The sequence below is a fragment of the Montipora foliosa genome, chromosome 10 (genome assembly GCF_036669935.1).
Source record: "Montipora foliosa isolate CH-2021 chromosome 10, ASM3666993v2, whole genome shotgun sequence".
NCBI lineage: Eukaryota > Metazoa > Cnidaria > Anthozoa > Scleractinia > Acroporidae > Montipora > Montipora foliosa.
Genome location: NC_090878.1, coordinates 14,606,517 through 14,616,516, shown reverse-complemented (window position 1 = coordinate 14,616,516; position 10,000 = coordinate 14,606,517). Strand labels below are relative to the sequence as shown.

Here is a 10,000-nt window from a genome sequence, read left to right as displayed (position 1 = left end):
AGAAAACCTTTGGTCGCCATGTTTATTAGTTTTTATTTCCCGCCTCAAAGATTAGAGCCTAGTCCCCGCTAGCTGAGATCAGAAACGAGGCTCCCCAAAAATATTTCCCTTGACAGGGAAACGGCTGGACATGCGCACTAAGACTCAGGCTTCCTCCCGCCATTCGATTTTCAAAATGGCGGACGACGAATGCAGATTTGACACGTCATTGTAACGGCCATTTCCAACGTCTTGCTCGCCCAAGGCCTTCAACTCCAAAGTGAATGGAAGGCACAACTGTTCAGTGCTGCCGTTTTGATCATGATGGCAGACATCGGAACGGTGATTTCATAACTATCAAGCAATCGACACAGCCCTCTTGAAGAGAATCTTTCACCGTTTCAGAATTTGCTCAAGGTACAGTTTTGCCGTGAACTAAGGGCGTTTCGATTTCTCTAAGGTTTTGAAAAGCATTTTTGGATAGGTTATTTGTTACTGTGACACATATCAAAAATGACTTTTGATTCGTTTTGATGAAATTTTTAAATTCCTTGTTGTTCATGGACTTCAATGACATTTCATACGGAACAAACGGAGGAGCCATTCGTGAGTTGAAAACACTTTCGTCTCTGTTGTTGTTGTTGTCTTCGTCTCTTGTTCAGTCACTGATAAGACTTTAAAGTATGCCTGGAGTTCAAAGAGTCGTTTCTCATTCAATTCGTGGGCAGATGAGAGTCTGTGGCTAAATTGAAGGTTATGTTTCGTCTAGTTAGCAATGGTACATAAAACCTGAAGTTAATAAACTGCTTTAGTGTGTTTGAAATCTTGTGTCGTGTCTTTCTATTTTAGACCACCTTTACACGATTCTTGCTCAACGACTGCCCTTTCGGCCAAGGATTTTTCTCGCAAAAATCCGCGGCTGACCGGCGTCGTCTCCTCGGCTGTTTAGTTTAAGTTTTGTTGGTGCAAGTTTGTTAGGGGTTTTAAACTTTTTTCTCTTCATGATGTATTATGTTAACGTAACCTCAGAAACTGCTCGTTTTCCACCTGTTGCGGGAACCTATTATTTTCTATTCCCTGGATAGCGCTCATACCCGTCCATCAGCCAAACTTCGGACTGTGGAGATCTGAGGAAAATAATTGAGGTGCCGGAAAAGGAAAGGGAAAGTGACAAAGAATGAGAGAGTAGGCTGCTAACAAAAATTTCGATCTATCCATCTAAATAGATACACAAATATATTTGCACATTGTCATTGATCTAATAACAAAACCAAATTGAAGCACAAGAAATTTCCAAAAAATCTTGCTGCACAAATTGCCACCCAATTACAAATGAGGCTCTCCTTTTATTTCACATGCAACAGTCATTTCTCAGCAAAAGGCTCAACTTCGGGAGAAAAATGAGGAACTCAAGGATGAAACTAAAATCATTCACAGAAAAATAAAAGATAAACAGTTTAGTCCCTCTGAAATGTTGCATACACCCAGACCCATCTCGCCAAATAAATGAAAATACCTTCAGCACAGTCAACCATTTAAATCCATTAATATATCAATATGCACATTCTCCACACTGTTCTCCAGACATTTCCTATGGTACATACATGTATGAGGAGAATAATTATTTTATTTCACAATCAAGTCCTTTTTCACTTGTAGATCATTTCCCATTTTCTCAAGAACCTTCATGTTTGATCAGTTAAGAGACATTAACATAAGGAGAAATAAAATATTGGTAACTCTTAGGGGTTAAAGGGCTGAACATTCACTAAAACCTACACCTATCAGGGTGGATTCATAACTGCATGCCAAGACATTGCCATTCTGAGTTACCAGGGACACTGCCACATCTTAGGTTCTTTTAAAACAATGATAACAAATCAGCCTTGTCATCAAATTAAGTAATAAGAAATGTAAACAGAGTACATGAACATTTGCCACATAAAAAACTATGTATACAATAAAAAATTCAATAAGCTTGAACTCTTCAGTACCTACATGTATAACATTTTTGCATTAATTTTACTACGAAAATGAAACAAGTGAAACCTCTTCTTATCTGCCCCATTTTGAAATCATTTTTCAAAAGGGGAAACCACCTTTAGCACACTTTTCCAGCAATTTCACAAGGCCCTCACCAGACACTAAGCAGATGGAGAAAATTTATGTCCCATCCAAGATGGAAAACTTATGTGAGGAGCTAGCCTGCGAATGCAGATTTATGGAAATACATCTGCGTTCGCAGGCTAGCGAGGAGCATGCACCAGGAATGTTTGAAGATATTTTGATGCTAAATTTAACAACGAAAAGAGAACCCCCTCACAAAAAAGAAGAAAGCTTCAAAAGTCAAGGGTTGTAGCAGTTCTGCAGAACTTGAGTTTCTTTCGAACCAGGTAGTTAACTAAAAATGTTCAAACATTTAAACAAAGGAAGTTCTGTGATGCATTTATGAAATTATACTCAACGAATAGGAAACCCAAATTAATTTAAAGGGCATATAGGTGAAAAGACTCTGGCGGGCAGCATATGTAAATATGAGTCAACTAAATGCTTGATAACAAAAAACAGCGTCATATGAAATGTAAATTGAACAATAGACATTTGTCATTAAGAACAAATTCTAATAAAATGTTGGTCTGTCCAACAGAAAAATAACAGACTACAAAAGGCCAATGGTCTTAATTTAACCCACTGGCTCCCAGGGGTTCCCCATTGACGAGTAAAATGGTCTGGCGTTAGACAGAGTAAAATACTCTGGCATTAGACAGAGTAAGATACTAAGTCTGGCCAGCTTAGGCCGGTTTGGGCATCAAAGTGTTAAAGTTTGGTGGATTTAATTCTACAATTCCCTTATGGCTGGACAAGTGATGTGGTATCTTGTTTACCCAAATTCATTTCATAACTACCGGTACTAAACTGAACTTGCCAAAAAAAAAACCAAATGGAAATTGGTAAAATACTAAGGGAAGCAACTGAGGCATACATTCCAAAATATACTACACAACAATAAAAATTGAATAACATTCAGTTACAAGTATATGTAATGCAAGGGATAAGCATGTGTTAACCAGGTTACTGAGAAAGTTACAGTCAAAACAGCTCAAGCATTCCTCTGGTATGAGCAGATTCATGAGTTCATTATTGCAAATTTTATATCGGTAACCATTTTGAATAATCTGTTTGTCAAATGAATAGTGCAAAATTCAACTCAATCCTCAGTTGAAAACTCGAATTTTGATTGGAATATTGCTGGCTCCCAGTGCCAGGCTGCCGTGGGAATTTCACAGGTTTACTGATTTGCATAATCTTCCAAACAACTGTCATTTCACTCTAGCAACATTACTGTAATCTTACCAGTATCCTCAAACTTGAGACACCATGTTTTTGAATTAAAGATTGGATAGAGAAATTAATTTTAAAATAAAGGCAAATCACGCTTGTTACGCCCTCGGCAGATTATGCAAATTGCTACACCTGTCAAATTCTCACGCTGGCCTGGCACCGGAAGCAAGCAATAATCCAATCAAAATTCAAGTTTTGACCTGAGGCTTGATTGAGTTTTGCATCACTCATCCGAGAACCAGATTGTTGAAATGATTCCTGAAATCAAATCTGCAATAATGAACTCATTAATCTGCTCGTCAGAGGAACGCTTGAGCTGGTTTGACTGCAAAGTGAAGGGATTGTGTGCATGTTGTTGTATATCAGTTAATCTTCTAATCTTGTATATGGGGGAAATTGTGATGCTGAATATATTTTTACACAATGTTATTGGCTGCTCTACGTGGGGAAAAAAACATTTATCATGCTCATCGAGGACGACATCCACTTCATCCATGCACAACAACACCCATGTACCACAACTACTACCTGGCACATGTGCACTGGTCTCATGGACATACAGCCATCTGTTTTAGCCATCACATGACCAGCAGAATGTCAAAAATTCCATCATGTTGTCCCTGTCGTGTCCAAAACTGGTACAATCAAACAGTATAGAGGAGGAGTGTCAATTGAAGCTATACTGGAGCACTTACATTAAGAACCACATTAATCAATTTTTGAATTAACATACATGGCCACATCGTCCCCAGAGTACAAAACAATTAAAATGACTGATACCAAGAAAAGTTGCGAAAATCTGAGGTATAAAAAAGAGAAAGCAACAATAACCACATAATTTAACGATATGAAAATATCGTTTATTCTCATATACTTTAGCTACAGTGTAGAAGATACAACGTGTACATTTAATTGTAGATGTCCAAATTATCGAGTACTGCAATAAAATGCTTAGATAGGTGAAGTCCTACAGAAACATGCAGAATGTGGCAGTAGTAAACAATGACATACATGTGCCTCAATTTTTATTTCTACAAATTACACCGACTGTAAGCTGTCCGTGAAGCCTCGAGGTTTTTAATGCAGGGAAATTAGGAAAAATCAAAGTGACTTCATGAATCAAAATTCAACAAGCTTAGCAGGCGCTAACTATAATCATTTAACCAAGAAAAACTTTACAATAAATATTTGTTTTAGATACCTTGCAGACGAGGATGAACGTAGCGATAGTGACGATGATCACGATGATGACAAAAATCAAGAAGATGAAACAAGCAAAGGAGGAGATAATGATTTTGTCGAAAGACAGCTCGTATCTATCACTGACAAGTCAAGGAGCTTGTGCATGTTGAAACAACGCCAAAGGCAAATGCGACCAATCCATTCCTTCATGATGGAAAAGACTTCTCTGATCTTCATAACAAATGGCTTTTCTAAAAACCACTCAAATATTAAAAGGTCACAACCAACAATCGCAACCATGGTTGTTTACACAGAATACGTGTTGTCCTCATATCCATCTGTTCACTAAATAGCCCAAAACTATGTTCTAAGTATCAGGATCTAAGCCATGATAAATTTCGACTCAGGCACATGTACAGTAGAATTTTTCATAAATGCTCATGCATTCCGCAGAAACAAAACCGTGAACGCCATGGAAAGATCATGAATTCTAAACTGAACGCATGCGCATTTCATGAGAGGGGCATTTTTTACGTCATAACCTCTCGACCAATCAGCCGTTTTTAAGCCCTGTCATTTCCCTTTTTGTTTTTTCCCCGACCCTTGCATACGGAACCCGCGCCCGCAGTGCGCGCGGCAGTCAAAACTGTGCTATCCTGTCAATCATTTGCCCTTTCACCGGAAACAGTGCATTTCGGTTGTGCGTGTCGATCTACCCCCGTCGAAAGGAAGCGATTAAAGTCTTTATTCGCGAAGTTAACTCAAATAAATTCATTATCAATACGGTTTTGCCGTCTTCTTACACTTGATTCGAAAATACCTGCCTGAATTCGTCTTAGATTAGTTAGAAAAAGCACAAATAAAAGCCAAAGCACAACAGCTTACGTTCGAATTCTGCTTGCCGACAACCCAAGTTTGTTGACAAAAAAATTGCCGCAAAATGTCTTAAATGGTTTTCTGGCTCTCTATTAATAGCGCTCACGTGCATTTTAAATGGAGTATCGGGAAAGAAAAATTGTCAAGCTGATATTTGTTTCGTATAAACATACCTTTTCAAGTAGCGAAAATTTGTATAAGCACTACAAAACTTTTACTAACCATTGCCCGAAGGAACACCTTTGAGAAGCTGCAAGGAAGCCGCTGATGAATTTTGCACAAAAACCTCGGCCCCTAACACCGGAAAGCCAGACTTGGAAAGTTTTTCAGCGGAAGGCTCACTAAAGAAGAGTTACTAGAGCTTGCCCTCCCACAGGTCGCCAGAAAGGTGCAAACAAGCTGATTCATGTCTGAAAAGAGTAAGGTCTAGAAGGTGCAGTCAAATTTTGTTTCTTGTATTGAGCAAACATTTATTCAAAACTTTTCCCTCACTCCCAAATAAGAACTTGCTGTCTTGCAATTCTACAGTGAATTACTATTAGGCCAATACGAGAATCAACATCAAAGAGGCACTCCCAGGGGTTTGAGGGAAGAAGAGAACATGGCTTATTTGAACTGGGGAACAGAGAAACAATATCAAAATATTTTAGGGAACAAGGGAAGAAAACCAATATTTCAATTTTAGGGATCAAAAGGCTGGGAACAAGTTTCAAAGTAATTTGGGGAACAAGGAAACACAAGAAAATATCTAAAGGGAACAAGGACTCCTCTCCCCAGGAGGCCCTCATCAAATGTTCTGCCTCTATCCAACAGCTCAAACAAGCTATTCCAACAATTTTTGAATGACCAAGAGGAAAAGAAGACTCTCTAAGATAAACAAATTATTTATAATAATTATCACTTTAGCATGCGAAACAATGCTCAGATGCTTATGAGCACCCTCATGCCCATGTTTGTAAAAAAGCACCATGAAATATTTCTTGCGGCTGGTTTAGGCATTGTTTCATCTTTCAACATCGAGCAAAACCAAATCAACTCCATTCTCAGAGGGCACTGGGGAAAGAGGCTAGAAGAAAAAACTTGCATTAATCCAATTCTTCCAAGGTAATCTTTACAGAATAAGATTGTTGAAGGAACACTTTTGAGTGCCAACCTTAAGCCTTTTAAAACAAGCGCAAACAATATTAATAGTCTTTAAATTCACAAAATGTCAAACAGCACATTTTATTCTCATATTCAATTAGCTTAGGCCGCAATATTCCTTAAAACTATGCAGAAATATTTACCACAAAATGTGGAACATTTCCTGCCTATCTAAATATGCTGCAAAAGGGCTCCAAAAAGCAACCAGTTAAGTTTTTAGATAAAGATACACAATACCTAAAAAATAAATTATTTGAAGTGATCAAGACATTGAATAACCAAGCAATAAATAAATGGCAGCAATGTATGTTAGGTTCACAAAAAGGGAAAAAAATATTCCTCAACTGATGTTTCAATATGCATATTTTAAATTAATTTTCTATCAACAACTCAAGAGACTGACTTTTCACTGGCATTGATTTACATTTCCATGATAAGTTTTAAAGTGAATCTGGCAACCACAGTGCCCTATGAAATTGGAAATAACTTAAACAAACTCTTTAAACTAACATTTTACAAGGGACACCATTGTTAATGCCCTGCGAAGAACAAAGAATAAATTGAAAAAAGAGTTGGTCTGGAGTTTATCCACAATGGACAGTTAGTGGCTGCATTCACCAATGTAGAGAACAAAAACATAAAGTTTCTTCTCAAGCAACCAGGTGTTCAAGGAGCTATTCAATTTCCAAAGAACTATGGTAGTGTACAACAGTACCAGGGTGAATTTGGGTACGTGGCCTGGAACTGAAACTTGTGGAGCCAAACAACTTGTTGAGCTTAGTACTTAAACTGGGCAGATAATTATGTCTACAAATATTGTCTATTCAACGAACAGTTTCTCCTAATTTTGTGTACCATTCACTTGTTGGTTCCTTAATTAAAAAAATCGCTAATTCAATTAAGGATTCAAGTCCTTTCAAATCATCCAAGTTACTTTGCGCCACCAGGAACAAACGAAAAAATACAAGCAATGAAGACAAACTGCTCAAAAATGCACGACTCCCTTTGAAACAGCAAAACGGGCCGGGGATCCTGAAGTCACTAAAAAGTCCTGCATGCTACGTGGATGTTTGCAGAACGATCGCAAGTTGTAATCACTAAAACAAAACTCCACTCCAGATCTGATAGATGATGGTCGTGCAAGACTCGCCAAGCACGTGGAACACCCAACAGGATTGTTTGCATGTTGTTTGGCACAGCAGATGAACGAAAAATTGTTCCCCTGACTATTAAGTTCCAACCCGATAAGACCAATCTTGCCCAAATACAACAACAACTTGGGCAGCAGGCAAGCTCATCACAAGCCATCGAAGTTGGCATAAAGCAGCATAGCGCTTCACCTGAAGTTCGATCATGATGGACACAAACAAGAGCTGAAAAAACTTCATATGGTCAGACGGCCAAATGCGATTGACCCAACACTCATTAGAGCGGCTCAGTTATCGGACATCAAAGTGCTGAACAAACCAAGGGATTTCGTCGTAAAAATGTTCACTCAGCAACGTCTTCTTCCTCCACAGAGTAAAGTTCAAAGGCGATCCTGGTTTTTAATCACATGCTAGACCAATTCATAAACTGGATAAAGTGGATTGGCAAATTGATTGCCAGAACAATGCGTCATTTCTGTCCCGCTGAGTTCAAAGAAGCGACGGTCAAGAGAGTCACAAGAGAAGGCTGAGCGAATGTCCACCGATCTAACCAATCCGAATGTAAACAATTGGCGTGACGTCAAATAGCACAAGGATAGCACAGTTTTTCCCGCTCGCTGAATTCTGATTGGTCAGTTAAAATTTCAGTAGCTCTCGCCGTATGCAAGGCAGCCTTGCATACGGCGAGAGCTACTGAAATTTAAACTGACCAATCAGAATTCAGCGAGCGGGAAAAACTGTGCTATCCTTGTGCTATTCGACGTCACGCCAATTGTTTACATTCGGATTGGTTAGATCGGTGGACATTCGCTCAGCCTTCTCTTGTGACTCTCTTGACCGTCGTTTCTTTGAACTCAGCGGGACAGAAACGACGCATTGTTCTGACAATCAATTTGCCAATCCACTTTATCCAGTTTATGAATTGGTCTAGCATGTGATTAAAAACCAGGATCGCCTTTGAACTTTATTCTGTGGAGGAAGAAGACGTTGCTGAGTGAACATTTTTACGACGAAATCCCTTGGTTTGTTCAGCACTTTGATGTCCGATAACTGAGCCGCTCTAATGAGTGTTGGGTCAATCGCATTTGGCCGTCTGACCATATGAAGTTTTTTCAGCTCTTGTTTGTGTCCATCATGATCGAACTTCAGGTGAAGCGCTACGCTGCTTTATGCCAACTTCGATGGCTTGTGATGAGCTTGCCTGCTGCCCAAATTGTTGTTGTATTTGAGCAAGATTGGTCTTATCGGGTTGGAACTTAATAGTGAGGGGAACAATTTTTCGTTCATCTGCTGTGCCAAACAACAAACAATCCTGTTGGGTGTTCCACGTGCTTGGCGAGTCTTGCACGACCATCATCTATCAGATCTGGAGTGGAGTTTTCTTTCAGTGATTACAACTTGCGATCGTTCTGCAAACATCCACGTACCATGCAGCACTTTTTAGTGACTTCAGGATCCCCGGCTCGTTTTGCTGTTTCAAAGGGAGTCGTGCATTTTTGAGCAGTTTGTCTTCATTGCTTGTATTTTTTCGTTTGTTCCTGGTGGCGCAAAGTAACTTTGATGATTTGAAAGGACTTGAATCCTTAATTGCATTAGCGATTTTTTTAATTACGAAACCAGCAAGTGAATGGTACACAAAATTAGGAGAAACTGTTGGTTGAATAGACAATATTTGTAGACATAATTATCTACCCAGTTTAAGTACTAAGCTCAACAAGTTGTATGGCTCCACAAGTTTCAGTTTCAGGCCACGTACCCAAATTCACCCAGGTACTGTTGCACCCTACCATAGTTCTTTGGAAATTGAATAGCTCCTTGAACACCTGGTTGCTTGAGAAGAAACTTGATGTGTTTGTTCTCTACATTGGTGAATGCAGCCACTAACTGTCCATTGTGGATAAACTCCAGACCAACTCTTTTTTCAATTTAATCTTTGTTCTTCGCAGGGCATTAACAATGGTGTCCCTTGTAAAATGTTAGTTTAAAGAGTTTGTTTAAGTTATTTCCAATTTCATAGGGCACTGTGGTTGCCAGATTCACTTTAAAACTTATCATGGAAATGTAAATCAATGCCAGTGAAAAGTCAGTCTCTTGAGTTGTTGGTAGAAAATTAATTTAAAATATGCATATTGAAACATCAGTTGAGGAATATTTTTTTCCCTTTTTGTGAACCTAACATACATTGCTGCCATTTATTTATTGCTTGGTCATTCAATGTCTTAATCACATCAAATAATTTATTTTTTAGGTATTGTGTATCTTTATCTAAAAACTTAACTGGTTGCTTTTTGGAGCCCTTTTGCAGCATATTTAGATAGGCAGGAAATGTT

The 10,000-nt window shown here is 38.7% G+C and overlaps 1 protein-coding gene across 2 annotated transcripts in view; it reads right to left on the bottom strand.

Annotated features, from left to right (window-relative positions):
• The window catches only part of LOC137972457 (uncharacterized), an 18,239-nt gene extending 18,195 nt beyond the window's left edge, over positions 1–44 (bottom strand). For both annotated transcript variants that reach the window (XM_068819205.1, XM_068819206.1), the window contains exon 1: positions 1–44. This exon is cut by the window's left edge and continues 106 nt beyond it. In XM_068819205.1, coding sequence (XP_068675306.1) covers positions 1–20 — 20 coding nt within the window. In that variant the 5' untranslated portion in view covers positions 21–44.
• Positions 45–10,000: the final 9,956 nt, after the last annotated feature.